General features: G+C 40.7%; 1 protein-coding gene across 2 annotated transcripts in view; it reads right to left on the bottom strand.

Moving 5' to 3' along the window:
* The window catches only part of PTPRT (protein tyrosine phosphatase receptor type T), a 409,415-nt gene that overhangs the window by 187,286 nt on the left and 198,556 nt on the right, over positions 1–23,573 (bottom strand). For both annotated transcript variants that reach the window (XM_065754165.1, XM_065754164.1), the window contains exon 7: positions 7,296–7,589. In XM_065754165.1, the coding sequence (XP_065610237.1) occupies positions 7,296–7,589 (294 nt within the window). The remainder of the gene's footprint in view (positions 1–7,295; positions 7,590–23,573) is intronic.

Genomic DNA, 23,573 nt, shown 5'->3' with positions numbered 1-23,573 from the left:
GTCAAAAAATAGTCTGCTGCTTCATATTTTTTAGAAGCACAGCTTTTATTAAATTACGATAAAAAGCTTTTATAAGGTTTTTAGCTTACACGTTAAGTTTAAAGGAGTTGAAAGCATTTCCTTTTACTCCCTTTGTGCTCAGTGGAATAACAAAGAATTAAGGTGGCGATGAAGCTTCCATCCCCTACCAATCCCACGGCAATCACTTGCATAACAATCCAAAGCCTGTGGAGTTCAGGGTTTGTGCTTCTCCACTTGCATATTGCAAGCAGATACAGAGGGATTTCAGCACCCTCTGAGGAAGGAGGACAGGTCTGGTTCACTCTTGGCTTTGTCATGTTCAGATGCCCTAACATAATGGGTCACAGAAACATCCATGAACAAAATAGGTGGTAAAAACCCGTACAAACAAACAGACAAACCCACAACCCAACTTGTCCTACTTTCAAGCTCAACCAGGGTGAAAACCAAAGGAAAATGCAAAGTATTTATGGAGGCAAACACACACACCAGCACAAAAAAAGGTTCTGTACTCTCATACTCCATCTGCTGGCTCTCCTCAGTAGGGTTCAGTTGTATTTGTGTGATTGGTTTGGTTTTTTAATTCTGTTTTCCCCATTTCTCTCGCAAGCTGTGCACCACCCCAGCTGATAGGGGTGAGCTAGGGAGCTCTGAGCAAGAAGCCATGCTCATCTCAATATTTCAGTGTCCACTGGGGAAAAAATAAAAGGGAAAAATATTCATGGCAATGTAAAACAACTGAAAATGTAAGGAACAAAACGCTTTCTAAATTTTTTACAAATATCTCAGTGTTAAAAATGTAAAGTGAGGCTAAAGATGCAGTGTTCTATTCAATTCAGCCCCTACCTTGCTTTTGTGATACAAGCTAGAGCTTCTAAAAAAGCCAATTAAAGTGCCTTTTATTCTGTGAAATGTTTAAAATTGGGCACTTCCAGTATACAAACTCTAAACATCTCTTATTATTTGGGTGCTTTTTCATGCAGACTCATGTGCATCAAAAACATTTCAAATCAAAAGGCATTTATTTTTCAGCTGCCTTTAGAAAAGCAGAAAGAGAAGCATAAGCAGGAAGCAGTGAGCAGCATTTGTCCCAGGACAAAGCTAGGTTCACGTCTACGCAAACACAGAGCTTCGAAATGCTTTGCGAGAGTGGGGTTTGTCATTTCACAATATAAACTGTACAGAGAAGAGAAACAGACTCCTCTCTTCGGTCACTCCCCTGTGGAAGCTCAGTGCTTCCCACAGGCATGGCAGGAACACACACACAGCGTTATCCGTTCCAGTTTCCTCCCACTAACTGGGCTTTTCACTCTCGTATAAAGCGACATCTGGAAATGATCATCTCATCGCACCCTCAAAAAGCTACAGAAGCAGTAATAATATGGTAATAAGGGATGAAATTTTATGAAAGATGGCACTTAACTGAAGACTAAAAGACACCATGCAATTTAAATAAATTGCTTTTACCGGGGGACTGAGTGACAATCAAAAAAAAAAAAATCCTGTTTTTTTTTTTGCAAGTAGTGGGCCAAACTTTCGACTGATGTAAAATGGTGGCTTTGGCACAGCAGTGCCAGTTTTGCACCCTGAACACTGTTTTGTGGAATTGTCCTTTAGGTTCGTGCTAAAGAGACCCTCAAATTGAGGATGCTAAAGTGAAGCTGCATAAGCAAAGCAGAAAAGCTATCAGCATGCCAATATCCGCTTGTTTTGGTTCTCTCCCTTCTTTAAGTGAGCTGAATCACACCATTATCACATCATTATCTCTCCCTCTGCATTTCTGCCTCTTCAGATCTGTCCATTTTTGGGTGAAACCTGGACAGGACTTGAAAGCCAAGGAATATCTAAACAGTGTCCTAACACAACTGGCATGGAAACAGGCGCCAGGTAGGTTGAACTCTTGGGAAAAGGCATGACGTCCCATCACCAGCAAGATCTGCTCCTCTTGCCATGAAACCCTAAAGTCTTTTTGAAAGTTGTCATCCTGCTGGCCATCCAGCCTACTCAGAATATAGTGCTATTTTCAAACCCCATTGTATAAAGTCATTAAATTTAACACCAACAGCACCAAGCAGAAACAAGCTGATGTGGAAATGAATAACTAAACTTCATACAAATAAATAAAAATAAAAAACCACTTTGGGAAAACAAACTGCCTTTGCAGATAAAAAGAAATAAATCTGTAGAATTTAAATCCATCATAAGCAAAATCCCACTGGAAAAAATCTCCAGACCAAATCTCTATCATGACTACCTCTACGTTCATGAAAGTATTTATGCAGACTAAGATAAGGGTAATCAATCCACATGCCTTGGGACAAAAGCTGATCTCCTGCAGGGGTCAGGATAAAGAAATTTCCTCACCATATGTGCCCTGGTTCAGGGCAACAGGAGACATGCTTGGCTAGGCTCAGGAGCTGCTGGAAGCAAGCTTCAGACTTGTGCCACACTGATGCACTCCCACAGTAAATCCCAGCTTTTCCTCTGCACACTATCATTTCCCAGTGCACTGAATGTTCTGCCTGAACTGTGGCTGTGCTTCTCAAGCCTACCCAGGTAACTTGTCAGCTCCATTATGGCTCTTCAGGAGTCCTGTACTGTGAAGCATCCTGCTTCTCATTTCACCGTTTAATTACATCCCTTTCCACTCCCAGATTCTTTCTCTTCCTTGCAAACCATCACCTTGTTATAGCCCAGACAACATCGTTGTGTTGTGTTTTTCCTCCTTTTCTTTTCTAGTAACCATAATATTTAGTTAGAAACAACCAATCCTCTGTTCTCTGAAAGGTGTCACTCTGACCACACTTTCACAGCGAGTGTCTGTAACCTGATTGCAGCTCCTCCAAGAGACACGTTTTGCCTGGGACAGCCCCAGCATCAGCAGCCAGCTGCATCTCTGCAGCATGAAGACAAACCAGAAACAAAACATCTTCCTATGGAGCTCTGCTCTTCACATTGACACCATGTCTGTGCTGTCCAGGAGGTCTGAAGGTGAGCACTGTGGGCTAAAAGAAAATAAAACCTGACAAAGACAGACAAGGAAATTGCACCACTCCAGCATGTCATCAGGAGATACTACACCCTTTCTTTCTGTTATTTAAGGGGTAGCTGCTGTCTTTCTACTCCCCAAAAATTTAAAAGTGAGGAGGGAAAAAGGATAAACCAAGAAACATGCATTATCTAATGTAGTCAATTTGACAGAGAAAGTCATTATCTCTTATGTAAAAGGACTTAAGCTGTTAAGATGAAGTCCCTGTCTTTCAGTAACACCATCAGACCGCTTCCAAGCACAAATTGGGGATCAAGAAGAAGAAATATCATATTTCTGTAAGTCTACTCTTATCTCCCCAGCTGCCATGCCAAAGGCTATTGAGGTGGAATGAAAGCAGAGTTTCAATCATCAACAAAACGCTGCAGCTCACAGACAGAGTCGCTAAAACAGGTACCAGTCCCACAGGCTTTGTGGGATCCACATATCAAAACGCAGACATAAGATTGTGCCATCCTCAGCAGCTCACCTGCAGGGCTCTGTGGCTCTTGGGAACAGAAGCTATCAAGAGAAGAACAACTCATTTCATTGTGCTATACAGGCCTTTGTTTCAGGGAATTTAGCAAAACCAAACACAAACTGAACGAGTGCCACAGAGGCTTGTCTAGTGTGGTAAAAATAGAAAGTCCCTCACAATATTTACCAATGAAAACAGACAACAAGTAACACAAGTAAGGTTTTCTTTCAGTGCTAATGTGTGCGAGTTCTTTTTGTTGTTGTTTGCTTTGTTTTCTTTCTTTCAAAGCGTTTTTCAAAAGTCTGCATTCCAGCTAAATAAGCATCTATTTTCAGTTGTCTACATTTAAAGCTATAGAAGACAGTGCATCTAAGAGTTGCTTTAAGGTGGCTATTCGTATTAGTTACAAATCTATGTTCCGAGGGAGGACTTAGAGTAACTCCAGGTTGAACTGTGTGTGTCAGTGATTTTAGCAATACCTACACATTCATTGCACATGACTCTTTCAAATCACTTCATATGCCACGTGGGTGGTGCTCTGACCCACATATCAGGTAAGTTTTTCTAGAGTTTCTGTAAGCTCGAAATAGATTAAAGCAACAGTACAGCAACCCCAAATGTTATTTTTCAGCATCAGCAGGTCATGTCTCCCATGTAAGTGGAGTTATCACCTTAAAATTAAATTCAAAATATTTTTGAAACCGTAAATACTCCTTGTTGGCAGCCTTAGCACAAATGGACTTCTTGGTTGCTCAGTTCACTCAGAAGACAGTGCTGAACAGATCACAACTGGGAGCTGTGTTCAGACATATTATTTTGACCCTGTTATCTCCTTCCCTGTTATTGTGGGGGAAAAAACTAATATTTTATATCATCCTTTCCTCTAACTGCCCCTCAACCCTGTGCCTGGTGTTGACCTCCAGCAGTCTTTCTGGTGTCCTCGTTCCCCCCCACACATCTCTTCCCTCTGACTGCCAGAACATTTAACCTTCTCCTGCCCCAACTCATGACCTATCTGAGCCTACAGAAACAAATTAAAAGAATTACAAAACAACAAAAATAATCATTTATTTGCAAAGGCAGGGTTTGCTCTTTCCCTGCAGCTGGCTTCTCCTGCAAGGCAGCAAGGTAGGACTTATTTCTCAGTATCATTTCTAAATATCAAATATAAATGAAGTCTTGCAGTACCATCCTCTGTGAAAGCCAAAGCATCACCACGGGATAATGGATGCCCAGGTATATGCTGCTTATAAAAAATTAGATAAGATATTATCCAGTTTAATAAAACTTTTTTTGTGTTTGTTTAAAGCAAGACCTTCCATAATTAGTTTTATGGATTTCATTTAATGAAAACCTTTTAAAGTCTGGGTAAACACATACCATTTACTGTGATCAAAAATGTGACAATCAGGAATGCTCTTGATAACAGCTCTGTGACGGTGTAATACCTTCCAAGCTCACACAGTGTTCTGGGAAACACTAGCTTTGATGCAAGACCTGCAGTCAGCTCATTCGTACCAGAAAACTGTATCTGTAAGTGAGCTCAGATCACTTGAACTGAAGCAAAAAAACAAATAAATAAAAAAGCCTGATTCTTCCCAAACCCTGTTCTCATTCTGAGTTGAAAAAAAAAGAAGAATCTCACTTTGAGGTGTGCCAAAATTCTTAGCTCCCCCAGCACATACATAGGCTCCCCAGCACACAAGCAGACAATGCCAACATGAAAAGATGCTCAGGAGACTGTTTAGTGAAAAGATTGTCAGAAAGTTGCAGACAACTTCCATTTATGGTTAGAAAGATTTCTTGCAAGTTAAACCACGAAGTAAATACTTCTTTTCCAGTATAAGTGATACTCCCTATCATCGCCTCTGCATTCAGTTTTGCTATCTGTGTTAGCTGGCCTAATAAACACACTACAAACAATGGAAAACAGGACTACTTCACCACTTACTGATGATGTACAAATGAGTAGGAGTTTGGTACCTCCCTCCTTGCTAAGGAAACACAACGACGAAAGAAGAATGCTCGCAGAAAAAGCAGCATTGCTCGTCACTGAAGTAATTTGAAAAACAGCTCAGTTTCAATTGATGTCAGTTATTGGGGGCTCTAAGGAAAACCAAGGAGGCAGTGCTGCTTTCCTGATTCAGTACATTTTTGAAAACCTTTACTATTAAAGTTTGTGTAATTATACCAGAAATAGGTTATTTTGAAGTCCTACCACCACATATGAAAATTGGGAAATAAGATCTGTTTTCTTGTCTATCATTTCTATTAGCCTTTTCGAGAAGACAGTGGAGGGGACCCTTCCTTCCATGGAGGCCATGTTTAGATCAAAATCACTACAAGTTCTCCCACCCCGTGTCCTAAACAAAACATAAATGCCATCATCATCAGTCTTAACAAGCTCTAAATTGCAACGCATATTAACAGAATGACCTTCTCCAGTAAGATTTTCATTAGCAAATTCAGACGGAAAACAGTAAGTAGCACCACTTAGCCAATTTGAATAGATTATCTACATCATCATTTATGATGCCACCTGATACTCAGGGCAATAAATACAGCCATCTGGGATCCCATACAAGCTATCACTAAGCACAGAGTTAACCACTTCTTTTTTAACCCCCATATTACATAGAAAGTATTACCAGACAGGTTTGCAAGTTTGGCTGCCACAGAAAGTCTGCCTGCAAAGCTGCAATGTGTTAGAAACCTGACCTAGGCATGTCATAATTCCAGATGCAAACACAATGTGCCAGGTTATGTCTCCTGAAGGATAAAAACTTCAGCAACATGACCACAACACTAGTGAACGAGGAGACAGCCAAAAGCTGGTAGCAGAGCACGTGCCCATTTTTCAAACAGGCCAGCAGGACATCCACACCACTGCAGAAGAGCCTCCAAACATCTGTCTTCTGCCAAAGGATAAGAGCTGAATATAGCAAACACCTACATGCCAAAACCTTATGCGAAGGTTTCCTTTCTTTCTGTTTTCCCAATCAAAACTTCTCAAAGAGAACCAGATGTTCAGTGCTGTATAAGCCATACAAAAAGCAAAGGCAGAGTGCCCTGCACTCTCATCCTGCCATGCTTCCTTGGCTAAGGAAGAGGATACTCATGCTAACATACCTGAAATATGAAGAACATGATTTTTATTTTTTACTGAAAAGACCAACATGCTTTAGAGAAAGAAGAGAGATTTTTCCTATCCTTGGATCAAAACTGATCTGTTCTGATATGAAAGGCAAAAGGAAGACACTGCGCAGTATTCAAATGGGTTTCTTCATCAGAAGTGAGGGGAAGAATCAGCACAATCAAACAGAATTCAGAAATATATCCTAACAATTCAATCCTTACCACTTCTCTCTATTGAACTGAATAACCAACATTAAACTGCTGCTACTCAAGAAGAACACATATTTTGCTATAAACTTGCAGGGTGAAAATCTGATAATTGTCAAGTCCTGATATTTGCCTGTCAGAGAATCAGTTGGAAAGCTCTCGTTTAATTGCCCATTCCAACAGAAAGCAGACATACACTGTAGAAGAAACTCTTGCAAACAGACATGCTGCATGAATAAAAACAACACTCTCGAACGCTTGCCTATGGATGGAAAAGCAAAATATACCTACAACATATCAAAACTCATCAAGTTAATTCAAATCTCCAAAGAGAGATCAGTACGAATAGGTAGAGTACCATTTGTTAACGCATCCGTGAGCAACCCAAAACATCCACACAGTACTGGAAAGTAGCAGAAACACTACCTGCACATTTTGTCCTTGTTGTGAGTGGTGGTCCAGGTGGCCCTGTGCCTCCTTCCCCCGGGCGAGTCAGCAGCACTCTGATCTCATACTCCACATCTGGATCCAGATGCCACAGTTTGTAATTGGGAGAGTCTACAATGTGCGTTTCTGCCCAGTTCCCGGTGGTCGTCCGATACTCCACCTCTTTCAGGATGATGGGCCCGTCTCCGATGATAGAGTTGGCGTTGGGTTTGATCCACAGGTAGGTGGCTCCAACAGCCAGCAGCTCAGGGGGGGCAATAGGAGTTGGGGGTTCTGTGGACAAAAAGAAATCATGAGAGGCCTGAGGTCGTTTTGTCCAAAGGATCGAATTTCCACTATGTACCTGGAAAGCAAGTCTCCCCCCAAATCTTCTGTTAGTTACAGAGCTTTCCCTGTCATTTACCAGATCTTTCATGGGAACTTAATTCTGCTACTGAAAAAAAATTGACATTTGTTTTAAAGTTATTGTCCCCTTGTACTGATGAACTAATGCAATTGGTAGCATTACCAGCGCAGAAACATTACTTCAAAAATACAGTGCCCACGAAGCAATTTCTGCTGAAAATAAAGCAAGATAGTCACAAATTTTAAAGATCAGAAGGCTTATACTTATTTCCTCCTTTATGCATATGCATAATGGCAGTCTATAACATCAGAGGGAAGAGTAAAATAAGTCTTAAATGACACAGATTGAGCATACCTGTGTAATGCTTACAGTAATAATTGCTTACAGCAACTAGCAATGAGTAAAAATCACAAATCACTTGCTCATCCTGTGGTTTTACTGAGGCAAAAAAAAAAAAAACCATGAAAAATAGGATATATTTGTAATGAAACCACTGGCTATTTGTCTGAGAAGGTACTGAAGTTAAGAACACTGGGGGTCTTCCAGTGGTCCTGTGCTCCAGACACTGACTGAGGACTTTGGTAGCTCAGAGCTAAGAAAAATAAAGACAGAAATGAATCAACAGCAGCTCCAATATTTGACTGTGAATTCTGCATCATTTCATGAGCAGAAGTACTCAAGTAAAGTCTGCGTGAGACTCTTTTGGAAGAGCGCCTACATGTCTGAGAAGCATCATCAGGAACCTAGCCTCTGAGTATAACCTCTGTGATAGAAAAGCAAAGACAAGCACCAATATCTCAGCAGCACCCTGTGACAAAACCCACCGATGGTCTCCTGGGCTCTGCCTGCCTGCCTGATCCCCCCCTCTGTCATCGGTGTGTAACACCTGGGTATCAGAAGCCACATGAATAGCATATGCTTTGTGGTTTTGAAAACCCGAGCTGAACTGTGCAAGACTATGAGCAATTTCATTAATTTCATTTAGCTCTCACTCTGCCACACTCTAATGAGGTTTGCCTTCAGCCCAGAGGACACAAACCCTGTTCTCTTGTGAAAACAAAGCAACAAAAAGGACATCTCTCTCTCAGAAAAAGAAACCTATGAATGTTACATCATGGCATTAATTTTACGGTCCTACAGGAATTACTCCACATCCCACCACCCCCACATCTGCTTCCTCACAGAGACAGAAAACAGCAAGAAGACAGGACCACAGGAACAGGGGAGAAAAGAGTTGGAGCACCACAGGATGGGAGGAACAGAGCACTTTCCCCTCCAGAGAAGTTTTGCAGGTTAACATCTGCTCAGCGAAGAGAAACAAATGCACAGAAACCATTATTACACAAAATTACCAACCAAAATGTTATCTAATTTCACCTCCTCTGGTTAACTAATCATAATGAGCTATGCTATCTGAGATGGATTGCATCAGCTGTGTATTGTACCTCCAAAAAAGCACCAGTCTGAACTGTAATTGGAACAGATACCCAACAAGAACATAACCTAGTGTCATGAGCTAAATCTTTGGATGATAATTTGTTTCTGCTTTTATCCTGTGATGTTCCCCTGCTTCCAGGCAGATTTTTGCCCCCTGAAATGAAATGTCAGGCTGTTTATATTTTGACACAGTGAAGTTATTCTCAAAAAAAAAAAAAAGTTTTCAAGAAATACACATTGATGCATTTTCATTACGAATTATTATAAATCTTAAATTGCTTATTACTTGTCTCTTGGTACTAGACCATTAAAAGGCAGACTTACTGATTTTTATTCCCAATGCAAAAATGACATCTTGCAAGTAACATTACAGCTGAACACAATACAAATGAAATATTAAGCCTCATTCTCCTGGGCTGTAGATGCTTCAACAACAGCATGATCCAGGTTAGCCTGGGATTCGATTGCCAGTTAGAATAGATTTATGGGCTTGAGATTAATTAATAGAACAGCTTGTTCTGCTAACCAGATATTAAAGTCTTGTCTAGCAAGTTTAGAAACTAATATTGCCAAGGCAATTTAGATTAAGATGACATCCAGCATTACTTCACTCTCTACTTCAGGCCAGATCTAAACTACCCCTCCATCTCTCTCAAAACAGGGATGATATTTTCCATTTTCTTCTACCCGTTCATTTTTATCTCCCTAGTAGCATCAGAGAAATAGATGTTGCAGAATATAAGAAAATTAGGAGTTTAAACTGTTGCTGTCATTTTCCAAATTCAAGAAGCAAAGATGAACAGCAGTAACTATAATTTTTCAAGGCTCAGCACCACCTCACTGAATACAACGGGCTCTTTCTTACTGGCACCAACTGGACAGAAAGCTACTTTTCAATATCCCTCTTTTCCAAGTTATTGCAAGTGAACTAAACAAGTTGTTCATTATTGAGCACAACTAGCACATAAATAAGGAGCAATTTTGGCCATTGTGACTAGGCATATTTGTGTCAGTTACAGATGACCAGCCTCATACTATAAGCTTGCTTTTGTAATTAAAACCTCTATGCTACCTTGATTAAATAAGCAGGGTAACAGATTGAGCCTGTGCACGTGTAATTGTGATCAGCAGTATTTTAAGCTTCATTTGATCCATACAGACAGTACTTTATATTGCAAGCTTTGCCCACCATGTTGCTCCCTTACAACCTTTCTCCCTTATTCCCGCAGACTCTTCAGGAGAAAAGTGCACATCTGGAACCGTGCTGCTGCAACCAGGACAGCATCTAGGCTGAATCCCAGTCCCATGAAGGACACAGAAATGAGGATCCCAGGTGACATCTTTCAAGAAAAGACATACGTAGTATAAGACCAGGAAATGGAGTTACTGAACACTCATAGATTTTACCTTGTGCACAAAGCAGGTCCACTTACAGAGTCAGGGATGGAATTTAGGGTGTAATCTTCTCCCCTCGTATGAAGAGGAAACACTTTACATGCTGCACCCATTTTACTCTTGGAAAGCAACTTCTGAGTATCTGTAGTCTACTACTGGAACATTTGTCTATGTGACAATTTAAACAACTGCCTTAATAGGGCTCAAAAGGCTCCAAAATGAGGGGGAGAAAAAGGGATGAACCAAGTGCTCTGCAACAAAACGCTGGAGGCAGGATGGGTGAAAAAACTTGAAATGAGAACAGAGGCGATGTTCTATACTTAGTTTTCCAATTAACTATAGCTCAGTGGTAAAATACTGTGAAGTGGACCAAAAGACAGAGAAAACCAACAGAAGTCTGCTAAGCTCTGGCAGTTGGACCAATCACAAAGGGAAAAAAAATGTTACAGAAGAAAAATTATCTGTTTGAATCACCTTCACTGCAGTATTTGTTGGGCTTTTTTTCTCTCCCGTAAAGACTATGTACTGTTTGTAAGGAGATGTTCTGGAGAAAATCAGCAAGTCCGTTAAAATCATGGCAGGAAGCAGCTGGTCTGTCAGCCCTTGGTAGAGGTCCCAACAGTTCTGGAGCTCTTTCATGGAAACAAAGAGCTCCCAAGAAAAATATGAAATATCACAGATATCGGTAGCTGCAGTGAAAGAAACTACAATGATCACCACAGGAGGTGCTGGGTAATCCTTTAAGTAGTATCAGTAGACTTTGGATGTATAAGCAACTGGAAAATGTACTAGATTGGCTATCATTCAAGTAAAAGGCATGTAGTTGCTCTCCCAGCAGTGTGAGAAATACTCCCCAATCAGCAATGACTTTCATCTTGGAAATGCACCCGGAGGTACATTAAGATTATTTCACAGAGTGCTTTTTCTGAACTCTTTTTGCCAACTTTAGCCCAACTTACCTCTCACATCTAAAACCCCTGTGTGAGAAAGCAAGATGAGATTGCTGAAAACTAAGCGACTTGTTCAAAAGCCAAATATAGAAGTGAGGAAAAAGGTTCCTTTTGGCTGAGGTATGTGATGAAGCAGATGTGGCAAAAAATATTTGAAATACAGTTGCAAGAAACATGCTGAGCCCAACTGGAACAAAGCTAGAGCTATACATTTAATTATCCATTACTAAATACAAACAGAAACAGTTGCTCATATTCCATAAGGAGACAATCTTAGGAGAGATAATACCCGCTAGGACAACCAACCAGCTATCTAAATGTTGCAGTGAATGTCACCTGCATTAATTTTGTCTGAAAGTTTGTGTCATCTATTGCAAAACAGAGAGGCAAGACAAGGGAGGCAACAATTTCAGCTTGTGCAAATGCCTGCACAAGTCCTGGCTCAATGCCCATTCAAAACCACTACAACCCCAGCCAGAAGGCAATGATCTCCTAACTAAGAAAAACTCCTGAGTATGAAGCTGGAAAGGAGCACAGCTGAGATCTTGCTGTATTAATCCTTGTGAAAGGAGGCTGAAGTTCCATCACCATGACATCTCTGTCTGCCCAAAGTAAAAGGTCACTCACTACCAAGAGACCTTTATAAGCACTCCAGTGTTCTTCTGGGCAGCAAAAAGTAACTGCCAAAGCTGTCTCAAAATGAGATGTGAAAACAGAAGAAAGTTGGGGTTTTTATGTTTGTTGTTTTGTTCTGTATCAGTGCTTCTGATTTCTATAATAAAGTAAAAAATGCTCTGTGCCAAACTGGCACACTTCTGTTGTTATTTTTCAGGGGTGCTGTTGCAATTGGATGGCTGTTTGTTGTTTGTTTACTGAAAACTCATGCAAGTATCTCATGACAGAAGGGGAATACTTCTGTGAGCAGCTTACATCAATTGCAAAAGATTCATAAACACTAATTGACAAAACTGAAGCCATGGAATGTTTCTGCTTTTTAAACAGAAAAAGAAGAGATTGATCTTCTGAGAATAAGAACAAAGGGAAACTCACTGATTCCTTTGCAGAGAGTTAGTGTTAATACTGGGAAAAGCACCTTTAATTTTTGTCTAGTCCCACTTCCGTAGACAGAGAGCACAAAGGAACACAAGATCAGCTCTACCTGGTCAGCCCAAAGGTCCATCACACCCAACAGCACCACCCAAAAAGCAGCCCCAGGTCTGTATCCAGGGAAGTGTAAGAAAAGGAGAATTACCCATTGAATTTCTACAACACACAGTACTACTTCAGGACTTCCCGAGCTCCCTAAATTAATCTTCCAGTATCTGGATCACCCAAAGAAGTTCCACAGGACGGCTACCCGCTAATCCAAGTATCCACCTGAAGTTGCAAAATGCATCAAATACAGTGACTCAGCTTAGAAATTTCAATAGCTGAAAATCTGAAAACCTTTTGTTCATTTTTGATTAAGAATAAAAACTGGGAATACCAAAACATCAGAACCCAAAACTGTTTTCTCTGTCTATTGTGATATATTTTGTAAGAGAAAGGCGCTATAGAAAAATCCATCCTACAACACCTGGATCAAGCTCTTTATTTTTTTTGAAAACTCACTTGGAACTTAGAATATTAACTGTTCACAACACTAATTATATGACCTGATGAAATGTACAACCAAGGAGACCTGCGACTCACATGTGTGTATGTTGTCCAAGAGGTGGTTTAAGACAAAAAGAGCTCCTAATGCCACAAGGCTGCCCAGTCTGTACTGTCACAGCACTTGATGTCCTGTAACATTAGCTGTGTGTGTCCTATCCACAGCCAGAACTCCAGAAGAGCAGCAAGACAGCTGCATCCTGCCCGTGGACAGCCCTAGCTGCTCTCACATGTGCACAACTGAGAGCACAGGCTCAAACAACAAGCTCAGAAGACACACAGTGTTTTTCATTCTATGGGAGCTGAAGAGGTGGGGATGGGGAGCTGCTACCAAAAGATGTTTGCTGGACAAGCAGGATCTGTGTTTCTAATCCCAGTACAGCTTATTCCCCTAGCAATGGGAACTGTAACAGAGCAGTTTTCTCACAGCATCCTCACTGAGCAGCTGCAGACTGGGCAGACAAAATGGGTGAAGATGAGGCTAGAAGGCAAACACCAAGCTGCTTCAGATCCCACCCCCCCCCCCCCCCCCTTCTTTTTTAAGAAGACAAAAACTGCAGAACAAAACATACTTGTAAAGTTTTCTAATCAGCAGCCAAAAACAGTGGCAACTCAGAACGTGTGTAATTAAATTTAAGAACACAAACCCAGCTGTTCGAAGAAAAGAAATGGAAACGTGTTGAAGTGCCCTTGTTCTGGCTTTTTTGCACCTCTGTCCTTGACAGTAAGTTTGTCACCTCTGCACAGCTACACTGCATGCCCTGTTTGCAATGACAGCTAGTCCTTACAGCTAGCCACGTCACTGTCTGAACAGCACCTGTGTGACTCCTTCTGCTTTTACACCTCTGCAATAAGCATTTTGAGCTCTGAATCATAGTAGTTCTATTGCTTATTAAGAGCACATTACTGTTATAAATGCAGTCATTGAATTTTGTTTTCCAGTGACTGTCTGAACTTCCAGTTCCATTAAGTGCGCAAAGAAATGGCACAAGGATTTTACAAAATTCAGCACGAGACTATTTCACTGCACTGACAGACATGGTACTAATAGCTCTTTTGTCTAAAAGAGAGACATTCAAATCCGTCTCTCAGTAATGTAATAGGCTGACAGCAGTGGCACATGTCAACTGTGTTGGAAGAAATGTGCCAGTGGCATTAATAAAGCAATTCATTAATTCACCAGCATGGGTAAATTGCACCAGTCTGCCTACTCCCACAGAAAAGTGCCCAGAACTAGGTCTAAAATCAATAATTTTTAATACTGAATTACAGCAAAAATCCAGGGAAGAAAGAGAAGACGACTTCGGGTTTCTACAGTCTACAGAACAAAGAGCAATGGTTTTACAGATTTATACACTGTACGGATGCAAAGGCCTTTATGTGTGAAGCTGGTTTTGTACCCCTTTATGCAACACAGCAGTCCCAGCAGGTGATCACCATCCTTAGAAACATTTCACTACTCATCCTCCATGAGCACTCCTGCACTGCATGCAGTGGCCCTGTGGGTGTGCAGGTGCCTTGTTGGCCCTCTTGAGGTCAACGCTGAAGTGATTCCTGTGAACCATCAGAGGATTTTTATGTGCTTAACAATCAAAGACTGACAGAAAGAATGGAAATTTGACAGGCTGGTTCTTAGCTGAGGATCTAGAACACTGGAGCAGTAATTGGGGAGCTGCAATCAGATGCTGCCATATTGTTCTATGGATTAGCAAATTTTTCCTCTCCATGTGATACTCCTTCCACTCCAGAATTTACTAGCACACAATAAGTAACTTCAGTTACTCTGTTATATAGATCACATGTCACAGCATAGCATATCATCTGCTTCTCACTTTTGCTTTCACAGCTAATACCTCTGTCTTCAAGGGACTTAGCCAATGTCTGCCATGTCACGAGGCAGGAATTCCTTCCCAAAAACTGAAGTTGTAAATGACTCAGTCAGAAGTACCAAGAAGTACCAGAAGTATCAGTGAAACAGGGAAGCACAGGGAGCAGATACAATGCAGTTTTATGTGACAGACTGAGCTTGGAAATGCCTTAGTTTCTGGAAGCATAAGAAACCAAAGATTGCTGCTACTTACAGTGGAAAAAGTGGAAAGTGGGAGGTTTTGTGTAGAAGCAGAATTGTAAGTTCACAGCAAGGCAGAGATCTGGCTGAGAAGAACAGAAGTGAGAGTTGAAAAGGCACAAGCATAAGAGATCATTCAGAGGATAGAAAGAAGTAAAACAAAGCCCATATGTACAAGAAGCAGGGGGAAAAATGTATGTGATCCAGAATGGTGTCAAAGAACTAAGCAAAGTGGTCAAAGACTCAACACAATGGCAATCAAAACAAGAACAGAACTCGGGGGATGGTAATTACTGTAACTAAAAAAGCCAGTGGAGCAAGATAACCAATATTTGACAAGATGCTCATCTCCCAACATTCCCAAAGAGCCAATATTCAAAAAGTATGGAATTATACACTTTACTTTGCACAACAGCGTAGGTGTAGTGCTTTTGTTCTAAAGAACTTGCTGCAGCCTGGTGAGAATGAAAAACATATTCTCTATGTATTATCCTCTTCAGAAGCAGTGGAAATGCTCCTTAGTGATTTGAATATGTATGTTCTAATTTAAGCAGCAGGGCTGCCTGGGTTTAAGAGTGGAACGCAATCGTGCTGAGAAGAGGTAGGATAATCCAGCAGAAAACTTCTTGTAACCTTTCTTGAAAGTGCTGCAGTCACCAGACAAGACAGATGGAACAAACCTTAGCTAAACAAAGTTTATCTGTCTTAGTGTCATCTTATTAAACAAATATTTATGAACTCACCCTGAGAGCAGAAATGGTATAGTCCATTGCCTCCTACCAACTCTTCTCCTAATTATGTTATAGGTTAAAGGAGTGGGGCACCAGATACCAATTGGGAATTACCATAGCACGCTATTTCATTAGCCTTTCATACTATTTGTGTCTCAGAAGCTTAGTCTGAATCCCACCAGAGCCTCCAAGGATGCTTTCATTCTCTAATAAAGAAGAAAATAGCATCGGATTAGTTGAACAGTATCTCATTTCCCAGCGTAAATTAAGTGAATTAGATGGAAGACTGCTCTAATTGTAAAGCTTATTACAAGAACTCACATAGATTAGAACTGAATGCTTCTCTTTGAGTCATCATTTGTACTGTAGAAGAGGAAAAAAGAAGGTGATTGTAGACTCTCCCATGGCTCCCTAATGGCTCAGTATTGATGAGCCACAACTGTATCAAAAGAATCAAGAACCTCCACTACTGCAGCAAAACACACTCACAATCTTGTGCTCTGAGAGTGCTAAAAGGCAACCTTTCTTTACACACATAGGAGTGCACAGGCATTCTCCAGCTATTCTCTAAGAGCATCAAGCTTCCCAGGGCTGGGAGTCATGGCCATGTGAGTCTCATTTTTACAGTTTGTGAGATTTTCTGATTTTCTGGGAGTATTTTGATGATAAATACTCTGAACTATTACTGTGTAGCTTTTACATTCTCAAGCTTGTACCAGTCATCTCAGGTTCTCTTTATAGCCAATGCAGAGAAACTGACAATTTCAGGCAATGTTCAAGGTAAGTTTCATATCTAAGACATCAATTATTGAACCGTACCTCTTCTCACTGGTACTCTGATTTATGTGAGATGCTATTTACATCCTTAACATTAAGTTTGCAGTGCTTGGCCTTCAACATGAAATAGAGTGAGGTATATCAGACCAGTTAGTCTATTTAAAGAGGAAGCCACAAAGCAAGCTGTGTGATTAACTGCTCAGCAGGAATACTGAGCACCTGTATGCTCTTTGAATGCTCTCAGAATTCCCTCAATTCAGGGCAGCAAAGCTCAGGTGCTGCAGTCCAAAATCTTCACGATGATACTTTCCTCTGGAAAAAAAAAAACAAAACGATCAACTCTTTCTTTTATATATGCAGCCAGAGCATGCACTGGTGAGTGTTGCCCTTTGATTTAATAATTCAATGGCTAAATTCCTTGTCAAAGAAAGAATTCCTTTCTCTTACTCAGACTGTTCAGAAGCTGAAGCATCTCAGCCCTATCTGTTGAGGCTGCATCACACAGATATAAAAAGTTCCATTTTCATTTGACACACACACAAACCAAAGAAAGCAAACAATTAATTTCTCTGTGGCATCTAGCTGTTTTGTTTTGCTTCTCTGGTAGTACATCCTGGGTACCTGAACCAAGCAAGCCCTGTTCTCCAGGCTCATCTTTGACATGCAGGAGCAGGAGCAGGGAGGTGATCATCCCCCTGTACTCAGCTCTCGAGTACTGTGTTCAGTTTTGGGCCCCTCACTACATGAAGGACATTGAGGCCCTGGAGCGTGTTCAGAGAAGGGCAACAAAACTGGTGAGGGGTCTGGAGCACAAGTCTTATGAGGAGCGGCTGAGGGAGCTGGGATTGTTCAGTCTGGAGAAGAGGAGGCTCAGAGGAGACCTTATTGCACTCTACCACTTCCTGAAGGGGGGTTGTGGTGAGGAGGGGGTGGGCCTCTTCTCCCAGATAAATAATGACAGGACGAGAGGGAATGGCCACAAGTTGCGCCGGGGAAGATTGAGATGAGATTTGAGGAAACATTTTTTCTCTGAAGGAGTGGTCAGGCACTGGGATGGCCTGTCTAGGGAGGTGGTTGAGGCACCACCCCTAGCGCTGTTCAAGAAGCGCTTAGATGAGGTGCTTAAGGGATTGGATTTAGTAGTTCAGTGGGTAGGGATAGTGATAGGAGGATGGTTGGACTAGATGATCTTGTAGGTCCTTTCCAACCTAATGTATCTATGAATCTATGAACCTGTGCTTTTTCTCAAAAGTTAATCGTTTTTACTTACACTAATTCCCTCATCTCTTGGAACTTACACTTGATGACAGACACACCAGATGTGTAGATTAACATTCATACTAGACTTGAAATGACCTACGAAGAGAGCCACATTAGGGTTTAACTGAAGACAATCAAGAGTGCGGCAATTAGAAACGTGACATAGAGTATCAGCTTTCCTTTGACAAGGGAGATGAAAACACTGGAGCTTTCCAGACAGTAGAGAAAGCATCTCAAGTTCTCCACCAGAAACCAGCAGTCATCCAAGTTGTGTTTCATTTCTGAGCCTGTGTCTAAATTCTCTATCCATTCCATGCGAGAAGCCCTGGGTTACTATGATCTGTGAATATTTAAACTCCACACTGCTTTACTTGTAATAGCAAACTATGCAACAGTAAACTGTGTAACATCAGTTGATGGGAAGCTCTCCTTTCTTTTGGCTGCACCTAGTCTATACAAAGATACTGAGAACTACGTCCACATCCTATTCAAACACAAGGTGCTCACAGCAGCCAGTAGTCAGGGCCAGCTTTAGCTCTATCTCCTGCTTCTAACTCCGCAGACTATTTAAGCTCATATATCATGTGTTATTAAATCTATTTCAGCTTTTCACATGAACAAGCTGCTAATCTCCCACAGGGACTGCTAATGTAAATTCAACAAGCAAAAAAAAAAAAAAAAAAAAGAAGTAGAAAGGCAGTAGTAAACACATAAACCGTGAAACATGCAATTTCAGGTCAACTCAAGTTCAAGCGGCTTCATCAGTTGCTACGCTACTAGCTTATGATGGTGGGAAAGGATGGAGGCAACAAGATTTTATAGGTTCTTCTAGAGAGGCTATTTAGCAGCTCTGGCTTTCTGGCACATCTCTGTCTGCAGAATGAAGGATTGTCTGTCTCTAAGCTGCAGAAATGGCAAGTGACTGGTGGTATTGACTACTATGAGCAGCACGGAACAGTTTGTCCAGATTGATTAAGTAGCTTAATCCATAGCAACCTGCTAGGTTTGCAGGAAAAGCCTGAGGCAGTATTTTTCATTTCATTTAAGGCAAATTGGGGAATTAAAACATCCCACTGCCTTTTACCATCGGCCCAGCCACCTCCAGAAAGTACATGGAAGAGATGATGAGCAGTAAGGAAAACTAAGACAACAGTCAAGCCTGAGTTTTAACACAAGAGCCTATGATGGTGGAGACGTGCAGACTCACCAGCATCCATACTGCTGCTGCACCACTGGTACTACTCTCTCTTCACAGCGAACCCCAGGGATGGGTCAGTGTAGAGCAAGGACACTGAAGTACGCACACACAGGGCACTTCCAGGAACATTATCATTAACATATATCCTTGCAATATATTGGTGAAGCAAGTATCACCGCCTTGTTTTATAACTGGAAATAATGGTTGGTTGTAGGGTCATATGCAATGTAGCCCTGTGTTCCAGCCAACAGACTTGATGACTCCCAACAAAAAAGTGTGTGCCAAGCTTGACATACAAATTTAGGCTTTTTCAGCCTATAAAACTTATTATTTCAGTAGAAGCTCTGTTGAGTGCCCATGTCAGGAAGTCACTCTGCATGCCTGAAAGAACTGAAATGACATTTATACTTGAGGAGACTGTGAGGAACGTGGTTTGCAAGATGGAAGAACAGAATTTCCTTCTATCACAATTATGCTTCATTCAAAGTTAAGTTTTCTCTCTTTGCTTCTCTTGCTGACAGTAAGCATAGATGTAAGTCTTGTAGAGTGTACAGAAACTACTTGAGGACATGGATACCAATCCAGGTATTCCCTTTGAATATTCCAAAAATGTTTACATTAATAACATCTAAGTTGTACTATGGTTTACATCTAAACCAACGCTTTCCATCCCAGACATTCAATATAGAGATAATTACTGTTCCATTTTTACTGACAACAAATATTCAGGCCAAGTGTGAAAAAGTCAAGTAGCTGCCAGTGGCACACCCTGAAGCCTGATTTTGACCTCCAGATCATGAAGGGATCTCCCCACCCTTAGGTTACTTGCCAGTCTCTTGTGCATACTTCACACTAGCCACAAAGAAAGAAATCTTTCCACTACACCAAGAAATACTCACAAAACTGGGAAATAAATCTTTCAACTACACCAAGAGATTCTCCCAAAACTGGTTATTTATATTAGTACTTATGGATTCCAATGATTTTTTTTTCTACGAAGAACAAACTTTCTACTTCTGAATGCACCTAACTGAATGTCAATCCCATTAACCCCAAATATGCTTGAACAGTATGAGGAATTTTTCAAAAACCTACTTTCACTGTCTAGTCCAATTTATCTTAATGTAAGTTGAATGGGGCTTCAGACTGAGATCTTTTCCACGCTGAAATGCTCCAGTTCAAAAACTATCTGACAATATCCTCACAGCCCTAAAAGCCTTGCTACTTTAGAGACTATACAAACTGCATTCGATTTGTTTTCTGACTTCTTATGTTAATCACATGCATAAAATGAAGAATTTCTTGAAGCAGGGCTTTCGTTGTGGCATGGAGACCCACATACCCTTTGAAACCCATAAAATGTGTACAGCTCTAATGGAGCACTGCTCTTGGGAAGCTATGCCTGTTGACACTGCAATCTTCAGGTTCGATAAATCCCCATTTCATTTAAAAAGTCTCACCCTGTATCATAACCTTCCCTGCGAAACAGTATAAAAGAAGCATTTCAAAATTTCTTTTGTGTATGAAAGAATCTATTTTGTAGCCATTAAAGAAAAGAGATTGAAGGTCTAAGACAGCAATCTACAGTGGTGAACAATGAATGACGTTTCTACTCAACTATTCTTAGAGCTACCAACTGAGTGAGCAGCCAATCGCAGAGAAATTACAGGGGATGAGAAGTGAGAGCTGGTAATTTCCCCAGCTGCAGCACAATGGAGGAAATGTCCCAAGCACAGAGTGCGACTCCCCAAGCCAAGAGGCCAGACCACATCACTAAATCTAATAGTCCAACTACGGGAAGGCAGGCAGGGTATTTCCCTTAGACTCGAAGACCAGCAGAGATCCAAGATCCCAAAGAAGGTGCTACTATTTTACTGGTTTGGGCTCTTTTTCAATCAGTCTCCCAGTATTCCCAAGAATGTCTTTAATTAGTTAAGAAATTCTTTTAGTAATTACCTGTTCACTGCTTGTTGTCATGCTGTCCCTGAGGCACTTCATTTGAAACAAGTTCTCCCACCATCGGACAAACACAGAAGCTTATTTGGGTATGGCTTCTGGAATACAGACTGTAGAAAAACTGAAGTGTTTTTTCTTGTAGTGTACTGTACCTAGAAGTCGGTGTGAAATTAGCTCTAAGACAACATGGATCCTTCGCAGATAGGATCCTTTATTTGAGCCTATGCAACAGAGCCCCATTCTTCTTGAGAAGATGCTATTTCTCATTCACATTACACCAAGTTTCACGCACATCCTGTAAAACCTCAAATCAACTTCCTTTAAATAAAATCTATATTTTAAAGTGTATGTTCCAGTGATAGAAATGATAGATTAAAATGATTTATGGGAGAACTAATAGACAAAATATTCACTTTGCTACAAATCTTACCTAAACAGAATCTGCAGGTCTCTGAGAACCATCTGCATATACTATTAATTAGATCACTAGTAGTTTGCTTACTGAAGGACACTTTTCTGCCCAGAGTTTTCTGTTTAAGGTATGTTATTACTCCAACCACCCACGTAAACTGAACCTGGGCACTCATGAGTAGGTTCAGATTCAATTTGAATATACTGATGTAATGAACTGAGTGTTTCCCAGATACTTTAGTTCCCTACAGACATACAGTCCAACATTCAATGTGTGCTGCAAAGTCTAAAAACGAAATGGAAAATCTATAAAGACATGCAAAGACAATCCTGAAAACAAACAAACAAAAACCCACAACAACTAAACACCACCATATCAAGAACAGTACAGAGAATTCAGGTCACAACGATTCATCATCCTGGAAGGATGCTGTGGTACACAAGCTTTGATATACAATCTGTCAGTTTCTAATAGCAGCATTCCCTAAGCATGGCCATCAAACAGGTCAAGAATCATCAAGAAACAACAGTTCACGCATGCCTTCTGGCTGCAACAAGATCTGATTAAACACTACATTACTCCAAAGTGTGATTTGAGATCACTGCTGACACTGAGGAGTGGATTGTATGTGTTTACATAAGTACATACCTAGTACAGCAGTGCAAATGTGTGTATCTCTGTTACCTCTACACCAAATAGCTTGTACCTGCACACCCAGACAGGAGAGCAGGAACAGTGGATGATTGTCAGCAGCAAGACTGGCTGGAACCTTTCTGCATCATCATCATATTACCAAGTACTTTGTAACCACAACAACAAAATTGAGAACTGTCAATTACCTTAATGGCTTATACATAATTAGCAGCAGCCTGAACAACATGTCATCCTCTGCTGTGTATCTGAAGAATCAGCAACAAAAATGCAAAATGACCAACATACTACTTAGGTGTGAAAAAGTGTTATTTCTACTTGAGATGGAACTTATGACAGGAAAAGAATATTCTTTTCCTTAATAATGGACATTTATCACTTTGTGCAAGGTCTGTACTTCTTAACTCAGTAGAGAAGTCATTAACTTACATCCACTTGAAACACTGATGGAAAAACAGGTTTGGTTAAAAAACCCACAGAATTTAGAAATAGAAACTTTGAGCTGTCATTCACATTGAAGCAAAGTGGCAAAGGCCATATGTTGATTATTTCAGCATTTGGTATGTACATAAAATTGAGTTAGGGTGCAGAAGAGGGTTTTTTTTGCCCATTACTGGATACATGTGGAACTCCTGCTGATGCAGATCAATGGGAAACTTTAAGCTGACAAGTCCTCCATAAGCTGTCATTTACATAATCATGAACATCTGTGCTAAAAAAGACAGCAATTTTCTCATTACATAATTATGAAGCATTGGGTCAGAATTCACCTTTCTTACTGGCAGTAACACCTGCTGTGTACCTGCTGAAATGCTCCGATTCATAACACCTCAACATGAAGCAGTATTGCACTGTGCCATTGAAACACAGCTACTGCAACAAAGTGCAGCAACACAAAACATCTACAACTGTCCTGTAAGATTACAGGAATGGATATGGTCTGATTGTCTGTAGTTAAGAGTCCAGTTTCCTATTTTCTATCTTTGTCCAAACAAACCCCAGGTAATACCTGATGAGATCGCTCTCCAATGCAACAGAAAATCCTCTTAGACTTGCACCTTTATGTCCCCACAAATCTGAATCACAACAAGTGAATTGCTGCAGACAATCACACACCTTCGAAGAACTGGAGTAAAACTCTACAAGTCAAATCTTACCCAAAGTACTTGCACATTAAAATCTACTGCTTTTTGAGGGCTATTCAGATTGAAGTCTTCTCAGCCTTCTTTTCAAAGTATACCCCTAAAAACATCTCCTGGTTGAGAACAGGAAGACAGAGACTATGGTATAATATTTGGCTTTAATGAATAGCATTTGAACCTCTCACTCATTCGTTAAACATTCATCAGCCTAACTCCTTGCAGATTTGGCTGATTATTTAAGAAACACAAAGATTATTTGGCTCTGTGCCTAATTCTTCCCT

The sequence above is a fragment of the Cyrtonyx montezumae genome, unplaced genomic scaffold (assembly GCF_038088225.1).
Source record: "Cyrtonyx montezumae isolate F1298 unplaced genomic scaffold, pur_monq_1.0 scaffold_9, whole genome shotgun sequence".
Lineage (NCBI taxonomy): Eukaryota > Metazoa > Chordata > Aves > Galliformes > Odontophoridae > Cyrtonyx > Cyrtonyx montezumae.
The sequence above is the reverse complement of the archived record's forward strand: the minus strand, read 5'-3'. Positions and strand labels throughout refer to the sequence as shown.